This window comes from Entelurus aequoreus, linkage group LG04 (assembly GCF_033978785.1).
Source record: "Entelurus aequoreus isolate RoL-2023_Sb linkage group LG04, RoL_Eaeq_v1.1, whole genome shotgun sequence".
NCBI lineage: Eukaryota > Metazoa > Chordata > Actinopteri > Syngnathiformes > Syngnathidae > Entelurus > Entelurus aequoreus.
Window position 1 is genome coordinate 83,059,900 of NC_084734.1, and position 23,993 is coordinate 83,083,892.

General features: G+C 39.1%; 1 protein-coding gene across 2 annotated transcripts in view; it reads left to right on the forward strand.

The window, feature by feature from the left end:
* The window catches only part of gabrb2a (gamma-aminobutyric acid type A receptor subunit beta2a), a 171,636-nt gene that overhangs the window by 136,505 nt on the left and 11,138 nt on the right, over positions 1–23,993 (forward strand). The window contains exons 6-9 of one of the 2 annotated variants that reach the window (XM_062045872.1): positions 5,547–5,684; positions 9,738–9,890; positions 18,928–19,172; positions 22,633–22,773. In XM_062045872.1, the coding sequence (XP_061901856.1) occupies positions 5,547–5,684; positions 9,738–9,890; positions 18,928–19,172; positions 22,633–22,773 (677 nt within the window). The remainder of the gene's footprint in view (positions 1–5,546; positions 5,685–9,737; positions 9,891–18,927; positions 19,173–22,632; positions 22,774–23,993) is intronic. The other variant, XM_062045873.1, reaches the window with a different exon arrangement.

Consider the following 23,993-nt stretch of genomic DNA (forward strand, 5'->3'; position numbering starts at 1 on the left):
TATAGGTGAACACACCTGCATTCACTAATTAGGCCAAATTTGGGTCAAACCATGATTATCAAAAGCTGGGTATTACAGAAGGACACTGGACATTTGAAAGTTGTGTTGTCTAAAGCCTGAATATACTGTGTACAAAAATGACTGCTCTACACATGCAAAAGTACTATGTGAATACTTTTTAGACATGTGATGGTTATTTATGGTGTAATTTCCAAAATAACTGTTTTCTTAATTCCCCCTGTCAAATTGGTCCCAGCTAGTGGGCGGAGCTATGGGCTATTTAAGTTGGAAAATGCCGTTTTTCTGACAGTCTGCTGTTGGGGAGGTTCTCTGTCCTGAGCAGGAGTGTCGGTCTTCATGCATCATCTACTGAGATTGTAGGTGCTTTGTTTTCCTGTCATTGTTCACCTTTTGACACTTTTTGGGATTTCAATAAATGTTTGTAAACTGTTACCAACTGCGTGCCTTGCCATCCTTGATTTGAAAGTCTGGTTTGCAACGGTTACATTACCTTCACCCGAGGCGGGGTGTGACAGATCATTTGAAAATGTTCAATTTGAAAAATGTGCATTTAGACAAAAATATAAAAATAAAGTGTTGCATTTTGATATTTATCTGTTTCTATATATATTTATTGTGAGAAATCATTAAGATGATCAATGTTTCCACAAAGATAGATATCATTAATTATTAATAATAACATAGAGTTAAAGGTAAATTGAGAAAATTGGCTATTTCTGGCAATTTATTTAAGTGTGTATCACTCAGTACCCAAGAAGTAGCTCTTGGTTTCAAAAAGGTTGGTGACCCCTGCCCTAGGAAGAGCTGGGCAAAGTAGCTGAGGAGAAGGAAGTCTGGGCTTCTCCGCTTAGGCTGCTGCTCCCGCAACCCGACTTCGGCTAAACGGGAAAAGGTGGATGGATGGCATTTTCTTGCGTCTGGGACATGCTCGTAGTTAGTGCCAGCATCTTTGATAAGCGCACCTTCAGCGCGCTAAAAAAAGTGGGTTCCATTGTACAAACCCCGTTTCCATATGAGTTGGGAAATTGTGTTAGATGTAAATATAAACGGAATACAATGATTTGCAAATCCTTTTCAACCCATATTCAGTTGAATGCACTACAAAGACAACATATTTGATGTTCAAACTCTTAAACTTAATTTTTTTTTTGCAAATAATAATTCACTTAGAATTTCATGGCTGCAACACGTGCCAAAGTAGTTGGGAAAGGGCATGTTCACCACTGTGTTACATGGCCTTTCCTTTTAACAACACTCAGTAAAGGTTTGGGAACTGAGGAGACACATTTTTGAAGCTTCTCAGGTGGAATTCTTTCCCATTCTTGCTTGATGTACAGCTTAAGTTGTTCAACAGTCCGGGGGTCTCCCTTGTGCTATTTTAGGCTTCATAATGCGCCACACATTTTCAAAGGGAGACAGGTCTGGACTACAGGCAGGCCAGTCTAGTACCCGCACTCTTTTACTATGAAGCCACGTTGATGTAACACGTGGCTTGGCATTGTCTTGCTGAAATAAGCAGGGGCGTCCATGGTAACGTTGCTTGGATGGCAACATATGTTGCTCCAAAACCTGTATGTACCTTTCAGCATTAATGGCGCCTTCACAGATGTGTAAGTTACCCATGTCTTGGGCACTAATACACCCCCATACCATCACACATGCTGGCTTTTCCACTTTGCACCTATAACAATCCGAATGGTTCTTTTCCTCTTTGGTCCGGAGGACACGACGTCCACAGTTTCCAAAAACAATTTGAAATGTGGACTCGTCAGACCACAGAACACTTTTCCACTTTGTATCAGTCCATCTTAGATGAGCTCAGGCCCAGCGAAGCCGACGGCGTTTCTGGGTGTTGTTGATGAACGGTTTTCGCCTTGCATAGGAGAGTTTTAACTTGCACTTACAGATGTAGCGACCAACTGTAGTTACTGACAGTGGGTTTCTGAAGTGTTCCTGAGCCCATGTGGTGATATCCTTTACACGCTGATGTGGCTTGTTGATGCAGTACAGCCTGAGGGATGGGAGGTCACGGGCTTAGCTGCTTACGTGCAGTGATTTCTCCAGATTCTCTGAACCCTTTGATGATATTACGGAGCGTAGATGGTGAAATCCCTAAATTCCTTGCAATAGCTGGTTGAGAAAGGTTTTTCTTAAACTGTTCAACAATTTGCTCACGCATTTGTTGACAAAGTGGTGACCCTCGCCCCATCCTTGTTTGTGAATGACTGAGCATTTCATGGAATCTACTTTTATACCCAATCATGGCGCCCACCTGTTCCCAATTTGTCTGTTCACCTGTGGGATGTTCCAAATAAGTGTTTGATGAGCATTCCTCAACTTTATCAGTATTTATTGCCACCTTTCCCAACTTCTTTGTCACATGTTGCTGGCATCAAATTCTAAAGTTAATGATTATTCGCAAAAAAAAAAAAAAGTTTATCAGTTTGAACATCAAATATGTTGTCTTTGTAGCATATTCAACTGAATATGGGTTGAAAAGGATTTGCAAATCATTGTATTCCGTTTATATTTACATCTAACACAATTTCCCAACTCATATGGTCATGGGGTTTGTATATAATCCATCAATCCATCCATCTTCTTCCACTTATCCGAGGTGGAGTCGCGGGGGCAGCAGCCTAAGCAGGGAAGCCCAGACATTCCTCTCCCCAGCCACTTCATCCAGCTCTTAAAATATATATATTCTATCAAGTTTGCACATGCATCTATTATTATTATAAGGAAGACACAGACACTAAATGGATTACATGCCTTATTTTGCTCACTTAAGAGACGCAATCCACTTGGCAAACATATATTAGATCGTGTGCCATTAAGTTTGCACGTGTTTTAGAACACGCAAACCTTTGGTAAATCAAGCCTTTATTGTACAATTGAGCGCCTTCTTCTTGCATTGTGGGCATGGAAAATGTAAGCGTTTACTAGAGGGAGTGCAGCTGAGTGCTTGACTGCTTGTTTCTCGGCAAAGTGCTTGAGCCAGTGCCCAGTCAGCAACAGCACGGGACATCACGTGCAGCAGATGCATCGTTTGATTGGATGTGACTCGATATGGTACCTGTTAGTGTTGTCCCGATACCAAAATGTATTTCAATACTTTTCGGTACATTTCGATACTTTTCTAAATAAAGGGGAACCACAAAAATGTCATTTTTGGCTTTATTTTAACAAACAATCTTAAGGTACATTAAACATATGTTTCTTATTGCAAGTTTGTCCTTAAATAAAATAGTGACCATACTAAAGGACTTCTCTTTTAGTAGTAAGTAAACAAACAAAGACTCCTAATGTAGTCTGCTGACATATGCAGTAACATATTGTGTCATTTTCCATTCTATTATTTTGTCAAAATTATTAAGGACAACTGGTAGAAAAGGAATTATTAATCTACTTGTTCATTTACTGTTAATATCTGCTTACCTTCTCTTTTAACATGTTGTTTGATACTTTACATTAGTTTTGGATGATACCACAAATGTAGGTATCGATCCGATACCAAGTAGTTACAGGATCATACATTGGTCATACTCAAAGTCCTCATGTGTCCAGGGACATATTTCCTGACTTTATAAACATAGTATACATTTTTTTTTAAACAAAGAAGATGTAATCAAAGTAGTATCGACTAGATACGCTCCTGTACTTGGTATCATTACAGTGGATGTTAGTTGTAGATCCACCCATGGCGTTTGTGACGCCGGTGAGCTACGGTGTGTAGTGAAGCATGTTTAGCTATTCCTCGTCCTGCAGGGATGATACTTGTAAGAAACTCACTTTATTTGTCGCCATGGAGACGAGGATTAGTGATGTAGAAGTAGCTAAAACACTGCTGACTGCGGATGGACTTTAGCCGCTAGCTAGCGAGCCATGTCTTAAAGCACCTCTTCCTGAGGGCGTTTCAGTGTTATAACTTCACCTTTATCGTTAGTTTTTAGGCCGAAATGCGTCCGTTCTCCCTTTTCTGTCTACACACTGTGTCTGCTTGTAAGTACTTTGTGATTGTGCGCTGCCGAACATGCTCCTCGGCTCGTAAAACCAGCAATGTCATGCACTGCAAAAACTAAAATCTAAGTACGATTAAATATCTCAAATAAGGGTGATATTCGCTTATTTTCTGTCTGACAAGATAATTCTTCTCACTAAGCAGATTTTATGTTAAAGTGTTTTACTTGTTTTAAGGGTTTTGGTCCTAAATGATCTCAGTAAGATATTACAGCTTGTTGCTGAGATTTCAATGAAACAATAGAACATGCGTACTCATATAGTAGTACAGTTGTTATTAGTGAGAATATATTTATTTTAAGTAGGGATGTCCGATAATGGCTTTTTGCCGATATCCGATATTCCGATATTGTCCAACTCTTTGATTACCGATAACGATATCAACCGATACCGATATCAACATATATATGCAGTCGTGAAATTAACACATTATTATGCCTAATTTGGACAACCAGGTATGGTGAAGATAAGGTCCTTTTTTTAAAAATAATAATAAAATAAGATAAATAAATTAAAAAGATTTTCTTGAATAAAAAAGAAAGTACAACAATATAAAAACAGTTACATAGAAACTAGTAATTAATGAAAATGAGTCAAATTAACTGTTAAAGGTTAGTACTATTAGTGGACCAGCAGCACGCACAATCATGTGTGCTTACGGACTGTATCCCTTGCAGACTGTATTGATATATATTGATATATAATGTAGGAACCAGAATATTAATAACAGAAAGAAACAACCCTTTTGTGTGAATGAGTGTAAATGGGGGAGGGAGGTTTTTTGGCTTGGTGCACTAATTGTAAGTGTATCTTGTGTTTTTTATGTTGATTTAATAAAAAAAAAACACAAAAAAGAAAACGATACAGATAATAAAAAAAACGATACCGATAATTTCCGATGTTACTTTTTAACGCATTTATCGGCCGATAATATCGGCCTGCCGATATTATCGGACATCTCTAATTTTAAGGTATTTTTGGGTTCATTGAGGTTAGCTAATTTTACTTGTTTTGGAAAGAATTGACAAGCCAAATTTGTTTGTTCTATTGGCAGATAATTTTGCTTAGTTCAAATAAAATGCCCCAACATTTTTATTTTTTTTTTCTTGTTTTTGAACACTGACTTTTTGCAGTGTGACGTGACGACGACAGGGGACCGGTACTTTTTAGTGGCGGTATAGTACCGAATATATGATTCATTAGTATCGCGGTACTATACTAATATCGGTATACCGTACAACCCCAGTACCTATCAAGTACCGAATTCGATACTCATCTCTAGTCCAAGATTTACAACTGGGATAGGCTCCAGCTCAACCGTGACCCTGAATAGGATATATGGCAGAAAATGAACAAACTGGTACTTCGAACATGAGGGATTCCAGGACCATTTGACTACACCATGAATTATTCTGTCTGTGTGTCATGACATAAACTGTACTTAAAAAAAATCAGCAAAGTGAATGTTTCTCTAAGTGTGCAAACATTTGTTTTGTGCTCCACAGATGGTTACACAACAGATGATATTGAGTTTTACTGGCGAGGAGGAGAAGGCGCAGTGTCCGGGGTCGACAGGATAGAGTTGCCACAGTTTTCCATTGTGGACTATAAACTCATCTCCAAGAATGTGGTCTTCTCCACAGGTAATGCAGTTTTCCCCACTGCAAAAACTGAAATCAAGTAAGATTGTATATCTCAAATAAGGGTGATATTTGCTTATTTTCTGTCTGATAAGATCATTCTTCTCACTAAGCAGATTTTATGTTAGAGTGTTTTACTTGTTCTAAGGGTTTTGGTCCTAAATGATCTCAGTAAGATATTACAGCTTGTTGCTGAGATTTGATGACCTATATTGAGTAAAACATGCTTGAAACTAGAATATCAACTGTTGCAAAGCTGTGTCATCAACACTCACACGTATAAAACTACTTTTTTAAAGTAATAAATTCTTACTTCAGGCATGAACAAATAAAATCATGATTTTGACACGAATGTATCTCATAATTAAAACAGATGACAGCCAAATGGACTTTGCTGTTTTATTTTCAATGAAACAATAGAAAATACGTACTCATATAGTAGTACAGTTGGCACAGTACAGTAAACTGACAGTTAATATTTAAACATTTGACATTTCAAACAATTTTGAACAGAAATAGTTCATGCACATTCAGATAAATTCTTCAAAATTACAATAAAAAAAAATTTGGCCGGTGGCCGGGCTGTATATATGCGCACTAATTGACTGAAAGAGCACGCACTTGGCGCGATGATGTCATGCTGTCGATGGAAAAATGCATCTTCAGACCATATGATTTGCCTTAACGGCTACGAGACCCCGAGAGTAACAGGTGGTTGCCTTGTTGCCTTTCCATTAAGAGCAATAAATTAGTTTTTAGTATAAGTTTGCTGGTTTCAAGAAATGTAATGCCGAGCGATTTACTGTAAGCGTTAAATAATTAAAAAAAATAATAATCTGACTTATTTTTTATCATTTTAATGACTGAGACCCTTTATGGTCCCCGGGACTCCTAAAGGTAAAATAAATTAAAAATGCATATATTTTGTTATGGTTTGAAAATGAAAAATATCAAAATGACCCCCACATGCTTTAATTTTTCCGTGTGCGGCCCTCAGTGGAAAAAGTTTGGACACCCCTGGTCTAGTCTCTTACGTGAATGAGCTAAAAATTATTATTTGATATTTTACGGTAATGTGTTAATAATTTCACACATAAGTCGCTCCTGAAAAAAAACTATGAAAAAAACTGCGACTTATAGTCCGAAAAATACGGTATTTTAAGAATATTTTTCAACATATTGAGCAAAAAGGTCTTTTTTTTTTTTCTACCAAGAAAAGTGCACTTGTTATTAGTGAGAATATACTTATTTGAAGGTATTTTTGGGGTTCATTGAGGTTAGCTAATTTTACTTGTTTTGGAAAGTCTTGACAAGCTGAATTTTCTTGTTCTATTGGCAGATAATTTTGCTTAGTTCAAATAAAATACCCCTCATTTTTGTATTTTTTTTTCTTGTTTTTGAACACTGACTTTTTGCAGTGTAGTCTGAAAAATACGGTATTTTAAGAATATTTTTTAACATATTGAGCAAAAAGGTCTCTTTTTGTTTTTCTACCAAGAAAAGTGCACTTGTTATTAGTGAGAATATACTTATTTGAAGGTATTTTGGGGTTCATTGAGGTTAGCTAATTCTACTTGTTTTGGAAAGTCTTGACAAGCCGAATTTTCTTGTTCTATTGGCAGATAATTTTGCTTAGTTCAAATAAAATACCCCTCATTTTTGAATTTTTTTTTTCTTGTTTTTGAACACCGAATTTTTGCAGTGTGGTCCGAAAAATACGGTATTTTAAGAATATTTTTCAACATATTATGCAAAAAGGTCAAAATTTTTTGTTTACCAAGAAAAGTGCACTTGTTATTAGTGAGAATATACTTATTTGAAGGTATTTTGGGGTTCATTGAGGTTAGTTAATTTTACTTGTTTTGGAAAGTTTTGAGAAGCCGAATTTTCTTGTTCCATTGGCAGATAATTTTGCTTAGTTCAAATAAAATACCCCTCATTTTTGTATTTTTTTTCTTGTTTTGGAACACTGACTTTTAGCAGCGTGGTCCGAAAAATACGGTATTTTAAGAATATTTTTTAACATATTGAGCAAATAGGTCTCTTTTTTTTCTACCAAGAAAAGTGCACTTGTTATTAGTGAGAATATACTTATTTGAAGGTATTTTTGGGGTTCATTGAGGTTAGCTAATTGTACTTGTTTTGGAAAGTCTTGACAAGCTGAATTTTCTTGTTCTATTGGCAGATAATTTTGCTTAGTTCAAATAAAATACCCCTCATTTTTGTATTTTTTTTTTCTTGTTTTTGAACACCGACTTTTTGCAGTGTGGTCCGAAAAATACTGTATTTTAAGAATATTTTTCAAAATATTGAGCAAAAAGGTCTAATTTTTTTTTCTACCAAAAAAAGTGCACTTGTTATTAGTGACAATATACTTATTATTAGGTATTTTTGGGGTTCATTGAGGTTAGCTAATTGTACTTGTTTTGGAAAGTCTTGACAAGCTGAATTTTCTTGTTCTATTGGCAGATAATTTTGCTTAGTTCAAATAAAATACCCCTCATTTTTGTATTTTTTTTCCTTGTTTTTGAACACTGACTTTTTGCAGTGTAGTCTGAAACATACGGTATTTTAAGAATATTTTCAACATATTGAGCAAAAAGGTCTCTTTTTTTCTACCAAGAAAAGTGCACTTGTTATTAGTGAGAATATACTTATTATTAGGTATTTTTGGGGTTCATTGAGGTTAGCTAATTCTACTTGTTTTGGAAAGTCTTGACAAGCCGAATTTTCTTGTTCTATTGGCAGATAATTTTGCTTAGTTCAAATAAAATACCCCTAATTTTTGTATTTTTTTTCTTGTTTTTGAACACTGACTTTTTGCAGTGTGGTCCGAAAAATACGGTATTTTAAGAATATTTTTCAACATATGCAAAAAGGTCAAATTTTTTTGTCTACCAAGAAAAGTGCACTTGTTATTAGTGAGAATATACTTATTTGAAGGTATTTTGGGGTTCATTGAGGTTAGTTAATTTGACTTGTTTTGGAAAGTTTTGACAAGCCGAATTTTCTTGTTCTATTGGCAGATAATTTTGCTTAGTTCAAATAAAATACCCCTCATTTTTGTATTTTTTTTTCTTGTTTTTGAACACTGACTTTTTGCAGTGTAGTCTGAAAAATACGGTATTTTAAGAATATTTTCAACATATTGAGCAAAAAGGTCTCTTTTTTTTCTACCAAGAAAAGTGCACTTGTTATTAGTGAGAAAATACTTATTATTAGGTATTTTTGGGGTTCATTGAAGTTAGCTAATTGTACTTGTTTTGGAAAGTCTTGACAAGCCGAATTTTCTTGTTCTATTGGCAGATAATTTTGCTTAGTTCAAATAAAATACCCCTCATTTTTGTATTTTTTTTTTCTTGTTTTTGAACACTGACTTTTTGCAGTGTGGTCCGAAAAATACTGTATTTTAAGAATATTTTTCAAAATATTGAGCAAAAAGGTCTAAAAAAAAATTCTACCAAGACAAGTGCACTTGTTATTAGTGAGAATATACTTATTTGAAGGTATTTTGGGGTTCATTGAGGTTAGCTAATTGTACTTGTTTTGGAAAGTCTTGACAAGCCGAATTTTCTTGTTCTATTGGCAGATAATTTTGCTTAGTTCAAATAAAATACCCCTCATTTTTGTATTTTTTTTCTTGTTTTTGAACACTGACTTTTTGCAGTGTGGTCCGAAAAATACTGTATTTTAAGAATATTTTTCAAAATATTGAGCAAAAAGATCTAAATTTTTTTTCTACCAAGAAAAGTGCACTTGTTATTAGTGAGAATATACTTATTTCAAGGTATTTTTGGGGTTCATTGAGGTTAGCTAATTTTACTTGTTTTGGAAAGTCTTGACAAGCCGAATTTTCTTGTTCTATTGGCAGATAATTTTGCTTAGTTCAAGTAAAATACCCCTTTATTTTTGTTGAGTTTTTCTTGTTTTTGAACACTGACTTTTTGCAGTGCCCCCGCCCCCATTCCGCCAATCGGTACCGGGATTTGAGTCGGTAGTAAAATGCGGCCACAGTGGACGCCGGCTGAGTAAAATCTATTTTCGTTCCTCCTTCAGGTTCCTACCCCCGCCTGTCCCTCAGCTTCAAACTGAAGAGGAACATTGGTTACTTCATCCTGCAGACATACATGCCTTCCATCCTGATTACCATCCTCTCCTGGGTCTCCTTCTGGATCAACTACGACGCCTCGGCTGCCAGAGTGGCCCTGGGTAGGATGGCCCGGCCGCCGCCAGCGATAACCCGTAGTTACGTCATGAAAAAGGCATTTCACGCGCATTTAAGGCACCGCTGTGTCTGTCATGAGTCTGATGTGTGTTTTGACTGCTCTTCTCATGAGCTTTAAGCACGGCAGTGATAGCACATAAATGTCTGTTGTTCCGGTGACTCCATGCATGACTCATGCAAAGAGTGGCGCAGCGGCTCGACCTTGAAGCGTGCCGTCTTTCCCTCCGCCCGTCTGTCGCTCACCAGGCTCGCTAAGTGACGGCCCATTGCAATAAACGCACTTTTCCCCGTATTTCCAGTCACGCCCGGCTCAATTTTGCAGCGTTCGGCTCGGGAAGGTCGGAGCCGCGGGAGGAGCGGCCTCCCGGCGTTTATGTGTGTCATCCTTGTCACACACCATTTGTGTTTTCCCAAGTGGGACACATGCAGGTTGGAGCCCCACATGGGATGTTTGGAGGCTAACGTGATTTAAAGATCCGCTCGCCGCGTGTTGGCGGGACGCGGCGAGAGAGCTCGGGCGCAGCCAATGAGAGACTACAGAGACCGCTGGGTTATTTATAATACGTGTGAATCTGACCAAATGCAGATTGTGCATGTACATGTACTAATGTATCAAGCACAATGTATCTACACTACCGCTCAAAAGTTTGGGGTCACATTGAAATGTCCTTATTTTTGAAGGAAAAGCACTGTATTTTTTACTGAAGATAACTTTAAACTAGTCTTAACTTGAAAGAAATACACTCTATACATTGCTAATGTGGTAAATGACTATTCTAGCTGCGAATGTCTGGTTTTTGGTGCAATATCTACATAGGTGTATAGAGGCCCATTTCCAGCAACTATCACTCCAGTGTTCTAATGGTACAATGTGTTTGCTCATTGGCTCAGAAGGCTAATTGATGATTAGAAAACCCTTGTGCAATCATGTTCACACATCTGAAAACAGTTTAGCTCGTTACAGAAGCTACAAAACTGACCTTCCTTTGAGCAGATTGAGTTTCTGGAGCATCACATTTGTGGGGTCAATTAAACGCTCAAAATGGCCAGAAAAAGAGAACTTTCATCTGAAACTCGACAGTCTATTCTTGTTCTTAGAAATGAAGGCTATTCCACAAAATTGTTTAGGTGACCCCAAACTTTTGAACGGTAGTGTATCTATGTAAAACAAAAACAAAAAAAAACCATCAACAACAAAAAACAGGTGAATTGTGCTGTGACTAATTGCTTTGTGTTTGGCCGACACTTTCTTGTCCATATACATAAATAATTGCACAAGGTGTAAACACTCGCTCGCTCGTTTAAAGGCCTACTGAAAGCCACTACTAGCGACCACGCAGTCTGATAGTTTATATATCAATGATGAAATCCTAACATTGCAACACATGCCAATACGGCCGGGTTAACTTATAAAGTGACATTTTAAATTACCCGGGAAATATCCGTCTGAAAACGTCTCGGTATGATGACGTATGCACGTGACGTCACGGATTGTAGCGGACATTTTGGAACAGCTTAAGTCGTCTGTTTTCATCGCAAAATTCCACAGTATTCTGGACATCTGAGTTGGTGAATCTTTTGCAATTTGTTTAATGAACAATGAAGAAAGCAAAGAAGAAAGTTGTAGGTGGGATCGGTGTATTAGCGGCTGGTTGCAGCAACACAACCAGGAGGACTTTGAGTTGGATAGCAGACGCGCTATCCGACGCTGGCCACCGACCGCACCGATGATCGTGGTGAAGTCCTCCGTCGCGCCGTCGATCGCTGGAACGCAAGTGAGCACGGGTGTTGATGAGCAGATGAGGGCTGGCGTAGGTGGAGAGCTAATGTTTTTAGCATAACTCTGTCAAGGTCCCGTAGCTAAGTTAGCTTCAATGGCGTCGTTAGCAACAGCATTGCTAGGCTTCGCCAGGCGGGACAGCATTAACCGTGTGGTTACAGGTCCAGGGTTTGGTTCGGTGTCTCCTGATAGTAGAATTAATAGTAGTATTGTTGATCTTCGGTCTATCCTTCCAGTCAGGGGCATGTTTCTTCTGTTTCTATCCGCAGTTAAAGCACGATGCTATCACGTTAGCTCCGTAACCAAAGTGTTTCGCCGATGTCGTGGAGATAAAAGTCACTGTGAATGTCCATTTCGCGTTCTCGACTCTCATTTTCTTTTTTTTCTTTTTTTTTTCTCATTTTCAAGAGGATATAGTATCCACACCCCTGATTGTAAATAATGTAAATAATTCAATGTGATTATCTTGTGTGATGACAGTATTATGATGATAGTATATATGATAGTATATATCTGTATCATGAATCAATTTAAGTGGACCCCGACTTAAACAAGTTGAAAAACTTATTCGGGTGTTACCATTTAGTGGTCAATTGTACGGAATATGTACTTCACTGTGCAACCTACTAATAAAAGTCTCAATCAATCAATCAATCCGAGGTGGTTTAAAATACAAATCCGTGATCCACAATAGAAAAAGGAGAAAGTGTGGAATCCAATGAGACCTTGTACCTAAGTTACGGTCAGAGCGAAAAAAAAGATACGTCCTGCACTGCACTCTAATCCTTCACTCTCACTTTCCTCATCCACAAATCTTTCATCCTGGCTCAAATTAATGGAGTAATCGTCGCTTTCTCGGTCCGAATCGCTCTCGCTGCTGCTGGCCATGATTGTAAACAATGTGCAGATGGGAGGCGCTCCACAACCTGTGACGTCACGCTACAGGCAAGGCTTTTTTATCAGCGACCAAAAGTTGCGAACTTTATCGTCGATGTTCTCTACTAAATCCTTTCAGCAAAAATATGGCAATATTGCGAAATGATCAAGTATGACACATAGAATGGATCTGCTATCCCCGTTTAAATAAGAACATTTAATTTCAGTAGGCCTTTAAAACACATGCATGCACTTTTAATCTGTGAAGATTTCGCAATTTTTTGTTTTGTTTATTGCAATCGTCATCGGTCCATAAAGAATCCATAAATATACCGTATTTTCCGGACCATGGGGCGCACCGTATTATAAAGTTAAAGTTAAAGTAGCAATGATTGTCACACACACACTAGGTGTGGCGAAATTATTCTCTGCATTTGACCCATCACCCTGGATCACCCCCTGGGAGGTGAGGGGAGCAGTGGGCAGCAGCGGTGGCCGCGTCCGGGAATCATTTTTGGTGATAAGGCGCACTGCCGATGAGCGCGTCTAGTCAGGTCTGTTTTCATACAAAAGGCTCCCCGGATTATAGGGCGCATTAAAGGGGTCATATTATGATTTTTTTTCTCTAAATGAAAAACACTACCTTGTGGTCTACATCAGTGGTCCCCAACCACCGGTACCGGTCCGTGGATCGATTGGTACCGGGCCGCACAAGAATTAATAAAAAATAAATTTAAAAAAAACTTCTTTTTTTTAAAAATTAAATCAACATAAAAAACCTCCCTCCCCCACACTCATTCACACAAAAGGGTTGTTTCTTTCTGTTATTAATATTCCGGTTCCTACATTATATATCAATATAGATCAATACAGTCTGCAGGGATACAGTCCGTAAGCACACATAATTGTATTTTTTTATGACAAAATAAATAAATAAAATACCCTAAAGTTGCTTTAGCATAATATTGCAAAACAAAACGCCAGATAATATGTCTTACCTTATACACACACCATAATAATACTCGTATGTTGAAGCAAAGTACAATCCGGTGGTACAGCGTCATAGCTTACCAAAGTCGTACTAAAACATTTTGATAGATTTTTGAGCGCCGTGTGTAATGTTCTATATTTTCAATGGAACATATACAATGTTGGTGTTGTTTACTTAACTCATATTGCAGTCTACACATATCTCTTATATGTGACTGCCATCATGTTGCAGTCTACACTTATCTCTTATGTGTGACTGCCATCTACTGGTCACACCTATCATTTCACCATGTATTAAATAAAATAGCTTCGAGGTCGGTAAGCACAACCAAAATTATTTTGTACTTTAGGCACACCGGGTTATAAAGCGCACTGTCGAATAATGCACAAAAATATTTAAAAAAAAACAATGAGCAAATTCAGAGCCAGGAATATCTCTTAAGCAACTAAAACAATAATATATATTAAATAATAATACATTAAAATAAAAAAAATTAAGGCTAATTTTGCCAACAGCACCATAGGCTCAGTAAGCAGATATTACAAAGGAAAATAACAAGTTAGCCTTTACGCAAACCATAAACTGATAGGTGTGGACTGCACCTGAGAACACACTGTACACTTCTGATTGGTGTTTGTATGCATGCGTGAGTGTGTGTGCGACTGTGTGTGTCTATGAGGCTGCAGTGCGTTAATAAATGTCCCCACACGATGTACATTTGACAGTAATTCATAGCAGGGAAGCTAACATCAGCCTACGGTGACAGCCAAAATATCTACTAACGTTACTTACCGCCATGTGCTTCCTCAAATTTGACGTTGAGTTCATGCAAGCTTAAGCTTGTTGTCGGCGGTCACCTGACCAGGCGGTCAGGTGACCACCTGGCTCTGTTTGATTGGTGAAACGGAGTCAAACGTCACCAGTGACTGCATTTGATTGGTGAAACGCAGGCATGCGATAGATCCTACTTTGAAGGTCTGTCTGACAAACCAAAACAAACAAAGCGTGCATTAACAGATCGATACATCAGTAGCGAGTAGCGAGCTGAATGTAGATAAATGGAGCGGAGTAAAAGTAGTGTTTGTTCTCTATAAATATACTCAAGTAAAAGTAAAAGTATGTTGCATTAAAACTACTCTTAGAAGTACAATTGATCCCAAAAGTTACTCAAGTAGATGTAACGGAGTAAATGTAGCGCGTTACTACCCACCTCTGCATTTATTTGCTCGGAACAGTTTTATCAAAAGTCCGATCAGGGTGTATTTTTTAAGTGAAATTTGCCAGCGAGAACAACAGTTGGAATGTCCTCCATCATATTTGCGCTGACGTATCAATCAATCAATCAATGTTTATTTATATAGCCCTAAATCACAAATGTCTCAAAGGGCTGTACAAGCCACAACGACATCCTCGGTACAGAGCCCATATGTATGCGTTTACCTGATCACCCGCCGTATAACAACGTGCGCCCCATTTCAGGTAAACATCTGTGGGTAATGGAAAGGAACATGTGCGCTCATTATATATGTGTAAACATGATAAATGCAATAATGTTTTATTTTATTCACATGAGTTAACTTTTCATTTCTGACAGCCCTATTATTTAAACAACAACAGTCCGTGGCATTTTGGTATTACTGGGGGAACGTTTACTTTATTTTGGCAACTGTTAGCCTATTTTAACTTTCAATGAGGATGTCACTGCCAGGGAAACGGCAGGGTGTCATTACTTGGCATAGCAGTCTAAAGTCACGGTGTCGTCAAAAGAAGTAAACACTTTAAGTATCACACAGCAACTTGTACTAAACTACTATTGTACCGCAGGGGAATAATACACATTAAAGGCCTACTGAAATGATTTTTTTTTATTTAAACGGGGATAGCAGATCTATTCTATGTGTCATACTTGATCATTTCGCGATATTGCCATATTTTTGCTGAAAGGATTTAGTATAGAACAACGACGATAAAGATTGCAACTTTTGGTATCTGATAAAAAAAAGGCTTGCCCCTACCGGAAGTAGCGTGACGTAGTCAGTTGAACATATACGCAAAGTTCCCTATTGTTTACAATGATGGCCGCATGAAGTGAGAGAGATTCGGACCGAGAAAGCGACAATTTCCCCATTAATTTGAGCGAGGATGAAAGATTTGTGGATGAGTAAAGTGCAAGTGAAGGACTAGTGGGGAGTTGAAGCTATTCAGATAGGGAAGATGCTGTGAGAGCCGGGGGTGACCTGATATTCAGCTGGGAATGACTACAACAGTAAATAAACACAAGACATATATATACTCTATTAGCCACAACACAACCAGGCTTATATTTAATATGCCACAAATTAATCCTGCATAAAAACACCTACGTGTTTGTTACGCTAGCTCCTAGCTCCTATGCTAGCTCCTAGCTCCATAGAACACGCCAATACAATTCAAACACCTGATCAACACACACAATCACTCAGCCCAAAAGACCGTTCACCTAACCCAAGTTTCATAAAGCTTATATATTTTTAAAAAGTTACGTACGTGACGCGCACATACGGTCAAGCTATCAAATGTTTAGCAGCCAAGGCTGCATACTCACGGTACCTGATATTCAGCTGGGAATGACTACAACAGTAAATAAACACAAGACATATATATACTCTATTAGCCACAACACAACCAGGCTTATATTTAATATGCCACAAATTAATCCTGCATAAAAACACCTGCGTGTTTGTTATGCTAGCTCCTAGCTCCTCTGCTAGCTCCTAGCTCCATAGAACACGCCAATACAATTCAAACACCTGATCAACACACACAATCACTCAGCCCAAAAGACCGTTCACCTAACCCAAGGTTCATAAAGCTTATATATTTTTAAAAAGTTACGTACATACGCAAAAAAAAGTTGCGCACATACGGTCAAGCGATCAAATGTTTAGAAGCCAAAGCTGCATACTCACAGTAGCACGTCTGCGTCTTTGTCATCCAAATCAAAGTAATCCTGGTAAGAGTCTGTGTTGTCCCAGTTCTCTACAGGCGTCTGTGTATCGAAGTCAAAAGTCCTCCTGGTTAGAGTCTCTGTTATCCGAGTTCTTCCATCTTGACTGCATCTTTCGGGAATGTAAACAAAGAAGCGCCGGCTGTGTACTGTTGTTGCTGACTACGTTCGAAAAATACGTCCATTTCGCACCGACAACTTTCTTCTTTGCTTGCTCAGCTTCCTTCTCCATAATGCAATGAACATGATTGCAACAGATTCACAAACACAGATGTCCAGAATACTGTGGAATTATGAAATGAAAACAGAGCTTTTTCGTATTGGCTTCAATGTGGAAGGCATACCCGTGTTCGCCGGTCTACGTCACACGCATACGTCATCCTCAGAGGCGTTTCGAACCGGAAGTTTAGCGGCAAATTTAAAATGTCACTTTATAAGTTAACCCGGCCGTATTGGCATGTGTTATAATGTTAAGATTTCATCATTGATATATAAACTATCAGACTGCGTGGTCGGTAGTAGTGGCTTTCAGTAGGCCTTTAACAACTAACATTAACAATGGACAAGTATTTCGTAATAACTATTTAGATATATTAATAAGTGTTGCAAGGCATGATGGGACGCTGGAAAGGCTACAGTGATGCTACAACATGTACTTGTTTTAACCCTGAAGGCCGTATAAATGATACGGAAAAGAAAAATAGAAAAACATATAGTACTTGTCTAATTGTCCGCGCATTTTTTTATATCTTTAAATTAAAGGCCTACTGAAAGCCACTACTACCGACCACGCAGTCTGATAGTTTATATATCAATGATGAAATCTTAACATTGCAACACATGCCAATACGGCCGGGTTAACTTATAAAGTGACATTTAAATTTCTCGCTAAACTTCCGGTTGAAAACGTCTTTGGATGATGACGTATGCGCGTGACGTAACCAGTGAAGCAGAAGTATCGGTACCCCATTGAATACAATACAAAATAGCTCTGTTTTCATCTCATAATTCCACAGTATTCTGGACATCTGTGTTGGTGAATCTTTTGCAATTTGTTAAATGAACAATGGAGACTGAAAATAAGAAAGTTGTAGGTGGGATCGGTGTATTAGCGGCGGACTACAGCAACACAACCAGGAGGACTGAGAGATGGATAGCAGACGCGCTAGCCGCCGAACTCACCTTAACTTCCTCCGTCTCCTTGCCGCCAACCGCATCTGTGATCGGGTGAAGTCCTTCGTTGCTCCGTCGATCGCTGGAACGCAGGTGAGCACGGGTGTTGATGAGCAGATGAGGGCTCACTGGCGTAGGTGGAGAGCTAATGTTTTTAGCATAGCTCTGTGAGGTCCAGAATCAGAATCAGAATAGTTTTATTGCCATTGTTTGAGAACGGGTTCACAAACTAGGAATTTTTCTTGGCGGTTGCTAAGTTAGCTTCAATGGCGTCGTTAGCAACAGCATTGTTAACCTTCGCCAGCCTGGAAAGCATTAACCGTGTAGTTACATGTCCATGGTTTAATAGTATTGTTGATCTTCTGTCTATCCTTCCAGTCAGGGATTTATTTATTTTGTTTCTATATGCAGTTAAGCACGATGCTATCACGTTAGCTCGTAGCTAAAGTGTTTCGCCGATGTATTGTCGTGGAGATAAAAGTCACTGTGAATGTCCATTTCGCGTTCTCGACTCTCATTTTCAAGAGGATATAGTATCCGAGGTGGTTTAAAATACAAATCCGTGATCCACAATAGAAAAAGGAGAAAGTGTGGAATCCAATGAGCCAGCTTGTACCTAAGTTACGGTCAGAGCGAAAAAAGATATGTCTTGCACTGCATTCTAATCCTTCACTCTAACGTTCCTCATCCACAAATCTTTCATCCTCGCTCAAATTAATGGGGAAATCGTTGCTTTCTTGGTCCGAATCTCTCTCGCTCCATTGTAAACAATGGGGAATTGTGAGAAGTCCTTCCTTTGGTGACGTCACGCTACTTCCGGTACAAGCAAGGCCTTTTTTTATCAGCGAGCAAAAGTTGCAACTTTATCGTCGATGTTCTCTACTAAATCCTTTCAGCAAAAATATGGCAATATCGCGAAATGATCAAGTATGACACATAGAATGGATCTGCTATCCCCGTTTAAATAAAAATAATTCATTTCAGTAGGCCTTTAAATTAATGTAATTGCTTCAAGTGTAAAAAATAAAACAACTTTAACTATATTTTATAAACAGTAGGGATGTAACGGTTTTGTAGATACTGCGGTATTTCGATTTCAAAGTGACTGCCTTTATTTTTGTCCATCACATCCATGTTTGGAACCAAATCTAGCCTGTACTTGCTCCCCGTTTTCCCCGAAAAGGTGTGACTCTAACCAAAACGCTGCATTTCCAGGCATCACCACCGTGCTGACCATGACCACCATCAACACACATTTGCGAGAGACGCTCCCTAAGATCCCCTACGTGAAGGCCATTGACATGTACCTGATGGGCTGCTTTGTCTTCGTCTTCCTGGCCCTGCTGGAGTACGCCTTCGTCAACTACATCTTCTTCGGCCAGGGCCCGCAGCGGCAGAAGAAAGCGGCCGAGAAAGCGGCCACGGCCAATAACGAGAAGCTGAGACCCGACCCCAACAAGGTAAAGGAGTAGCCGGGCCTCCTCTGATAGGATTTCTTAATGTCAGTGTGTGTTTGTGTTCTGGGAGCAAATCACTTCCTCTTTGCAGGTCAATGTTATACTAAACCCCAAACCAGTGAAGTTGGCACGTTGTGTAAATGGTAAATAAAAACAGAATACAATGATTTGCAAATCCTTTTCAACCTATATTCAATTGAATAGACTGCAAAGACAAGATACTTAACTTCGAACTGGAAAACTTTGTTATTTTTGGCAAATATTAGCTCATTTGGAATTTGATGCCTGCAACATGTTTCAAAAAAGCTGGCACAAGTGGCAAAACAGACTGAGAAAGTTGAAGATTGCTCATCAAACACATACACTACCGTTCAAAAGTTGGGGGTCACCCAAACAATTTTGTGGAATAGCCTTCATTTCTAAGAACAAGAATAGACTGTCGAGTTTCAGGTGAAAGTTCTCTTTTTCTGGCCATTTTGAGCGTTTAATTGACCCCACAAATGTGATGCTCCAGAAACTCAATCTGCTCAAAGAAATGTCAGTTTTGTAGCTTCTGTAACGAGCTAAAGTGTTTTCAGATGTGTGAACATGATTGCACAAGGGTTTTCTAATCATCAATTAGCCTTCTGAGCCAATGAGCTAACACATTGTACCATTAGAACACTGGAGTGATAGTTGCTGGAAATGGGCCTCTATACACCTATGTAGATATTGCACCAAAAAGCAGACATTTGCAGCTAGAATAGTCATTTACCACATTAGCAATGTATAGAGTGTATTTCTTTAAAGTTAAGACTAGTTTAAAGTTATCTTCATTGAAAAGTACAGTGCTTTTCCTTCAAAAATAAGGACATTTCAATGTGACCCCAAACTTTTGAACGGTAGTGTATTTGGAAAATCCCACAGGTGAACAGGCTAATTGGGAACAGGTGGGCGCCATGATGAAATGATGTCATTCACAAACAAGGATGGGGCGAGGGTCACCACTTTGTGAACAAAATGCGTGAGCAAATTGGCGAACAGTTTAAGAACAACATTTCGTAACGAGCTATTGCAAGAATTTTAGGGATTTCACCATCTACGGTCCGTAATATCATCAAAAGGTTCAGAGAATCTGCAAGGCCGAAAACCAACATTGACCTTCGATCCGTCAGGCGGTACTGCATCAAAAAGCCACATCAGTGTGTAAAGGATATCACCACATGGGCTCAGGAACATTTCAGAAAACCACTGTCAGTAACTACAGTTCGTCCCTACAGTGTCCCATAGGGTTGAGTTTTTTTCTTGCCCTTATGTGGGATCTGAACTGAGGATATCGTTGTGGCTTGTGCAGCCCTTTGAGACACTTGTGATTAAGGACTTGTGGAAGCTGCCTTCCAGTGGGTCCTCCTGACCACCAAGCATTTCCAGGCGAGCCCGTTTCATTGTTACAAGACAGTTTTTGTTCTTCCAAACAAGTCTCTTGGTGCTTTTCAGCAGTCGTCTTTTTGTCAATGTTCGTCGTGCTCTCGCTCTACCCCAGCTCCAACCACGTCTATCCTCCCGGTTGCTGCTTATACAGAGCGACAGGTGATTAGATAACAAGGCCCAGGTGGGCCATCTACGCACCTGTCGCTGACTTCGAGGCCGGTCCTGGCACACCCCGCCTCGCTGCAGGCCCGCAGGCCACGCCCCCCTCCACAGGGATACATAAATAAACATTGATTGATTGATTGATTGATTTGTCGCTGCATCTGTAGGTGCCAGTTAAAACTCTACTATGCAAAGCGAAAGCCATTTATCAACAACACCCAGAAAATACGACAACTGTTGAACAACTTAAGCTGTACATCAAGCAAGAATGGGAAATAATTCCACCTGAAAAGCTTTAAAATTGGTTTCCTCAGATCCCAAACATTTACTGAGTGTTGTTAAAAGGAAAGGCCATGTAACACAGTGGTAAAAATGCCCCTTTTTTGCAATGTGCTGCTGCCATTTGTCAGAAAAATCGTAAGTAAATTATCAACAAACTTTCCGTTCCCTGAGTTCCCAGTGAACAGACAAGAGGCTGTCTTTGTTGCACCAAGCCAAAGGCTTGGAAAATTCCGCTGTGTACGATGGGAGGAGGCGGGAGGGGTTATCTATTTTGATCCAAGACCTGCCCAAGCTCGATCCAGGACCAGTCCAAGCCCGAGGCATCTTTTTCTTTTGTGTTAATGTGAACGAAAACAATGGCTGTTTACATAACCCCCATTTCTTTAGAAACAGCTGCTGTTATGTAAACAGAGAATATCCAAATAAAAGAGGAGACGTGAACCTTTTTTCGTTATAGCGTGGGTCAGTGGTTCTCAACCTTTTTTCAGTGATGTACCCCCTGTGAACATTTTTTAAATTCAAGTACCCCCTAATCAGAGCAAAGCATTTTTGGTTGAAAAAAAGAGATAAAGAAGTAAAATACAGCACTATGTCATCAGTTTCGGATTTATTAAATTGTATAACAGTGCAAAATATTGCTCATTTGTTGTGATCTCTCTTGAAGTATTTGGAAAAAAAGATATAAAAATAACTAAAAACTTGTTGAAAGATAAACAAGTGATTCAATTATAAATAAAGATTTCTACACATGGAAGTAATCATCAACTTAAAGTGCCCTCTTTGGGGATTGTAATAGAGATCCATCTGTATTCATGAACTTAATTCTACACATTTCTTCACAAAAAAAGAAATCTTTTACATCAATATTTATGGAACATGTCCACAAAAAATCTATCTGTCAACACTGAATATTGCATTGTTGCATTTCTTTTTTTTTAAATCTCACGTACCCCTTGGTATACCTTCAAGTACCCCCAGGGGTACGCGTACCCCCATTTGAGAACCACTGGCGTGGGTGACAATGGTCGACACGTTTCTCCTCAATTGAGCCAAATTGAATCCTGTCTCTGTTTGATTCTTTGCTTCTTGTCTCGTTTAATAGATGTCATCAGTGTTTGAACCGGACACCATTAAATTCTACGTTATTGATTATTTGCAAAAAAAATAAATACGTTTCTCAGTTCGAACGTTAAATATCTTGTCTTTGCAGTCTATTGAATTGAATATAAGTTGAAAAGGATTTGCAAATCATTGTATTCTGTTTTTATTTACCATTTCCACAACGTGCCAACTTCACTGGTTTTGGGTTTTGTAAATGCTAAATGTCCATTTCGACTTGTGTGTGTTTGTGTGTGTCCAAAGATGAACGTGTCAAAGAGTGAATGCAGAAATGACAGGCTTGTGTCCATGTTGCTGTGTTTCTCAAAGGGCAAAAGGCGCCTTGCAAGGAAAAAAAAAAAAAAATCCACAGATGTGGCGCCGCTACCTCTCCCTCCAAACGCCTGCGCCTCTCCAGCCATCAGCAGCAACATCCTAAATTAAACAACCTCCCCCCCATCCCCCCTTTTCTCTTCCTGGAAGTAACAGTGCTGATTTTGTATGCTTGCAGTGGCTGGTGGGAAATGTAGTTCAGAGAGATGATGCTCTGTATGCCAGAATGAAACAGAGGGAAATTGACGCGTATGACTCGATGTGGGATCCCATCTTTGTGGACGATGCCGCATTAGGACTAGGCGAGCAGAGAAATAAGGTACTGGAGGTTTTGAAAGTCAAAACTAATGTCATCAATCTGAATCGATCCCGATCAGAGGAAAATGCTGTTAGTTTTTGTGCATCTCTTTTGATTTCTTCTCGACCTTTTCAAGGCAACTTTGATCATCACTTCCCACCATTGTGTTTTTTTTCCCCCCCACCCTCTTCTCTTGGTTTGCTCTTCATGCATTTCCCTGACAAGCACGACTTAGCAGCACTTTGATTTTTGCAGGGCCGTCACTAAATTCCACTTGGGCTGCACGTCTAAATTGAAATATGACACGAGAGGACACTGTGGAACAAACACAAACGGGATGGTCCGATTGCAGACGATTTTCAGTAAAAGTGGCTTCACTTAAAAAATCCCCGACCAGACAGGATGAGGGGATTTTAGGACGTTTTTTTTTCCCCCCTCAGAAGTCAGGCTATGGATGAAGAAAAGTTCAAGTGAATTCACCTTTTTCCTGACCCGCCTGAACCCGCCTTTTTAGCCTTTTCCTCCATCTCTGCAACGTCCCTACAGTTTCTCTCAACCTTCTCCTGTCACATTTTTCCTTTGCGTTGCTTCCTCTTTGAGTTTATTCTGTTTGTCTTTGTTGTGAATCGACAGAATTTTAGCCGCGCCGGCTGAAATTCTCAGATGAAAAGTTCTCCACGACAATTAAGTTGTGGAGTGCCTTTTGCTTCTGTGTTTTGTTTTCTTTCTTTCCAGGAATGTTATTTCATACCCTGACAGATGAGCAATAGTTTGTTTGTTTACAGTGGAACCTCTAGCGTCCAACACTAACCATTAACAAATAATTAACGTATTCCCTTCCAGGGGATGACATAAAGCTAGCATCAACACTGTGTCCCTCAAAGCCTCGACGTGTGTGTCACTTTAAGAAAAAAACAAGTGACTGTGGAAGTCGCTTCCCAGCCGTTCCACTATCACACACGGCACAAGAGCCAAGCTTGCAGTTTTGAACAATGATTTAAAGGCCTACTGAAATGATTTTTTTAAATTTAAACGGGGATAGCAGATCCATTCTATGTGTCATACTTGATCATTTCGCGATATTGCCATATTTTTGCTGAAAGGATTTAGTAGAGAACATCGACGATAAAGTTCGCAACTTTTGGTCGCTGATAAAAAAAGCCTTGCCTGTACCGGAAGTAGCGTGACGTCACAGGCTGAAGGACTCCTCACATTTCCCCATTGTTTACAATGCAGCGAGA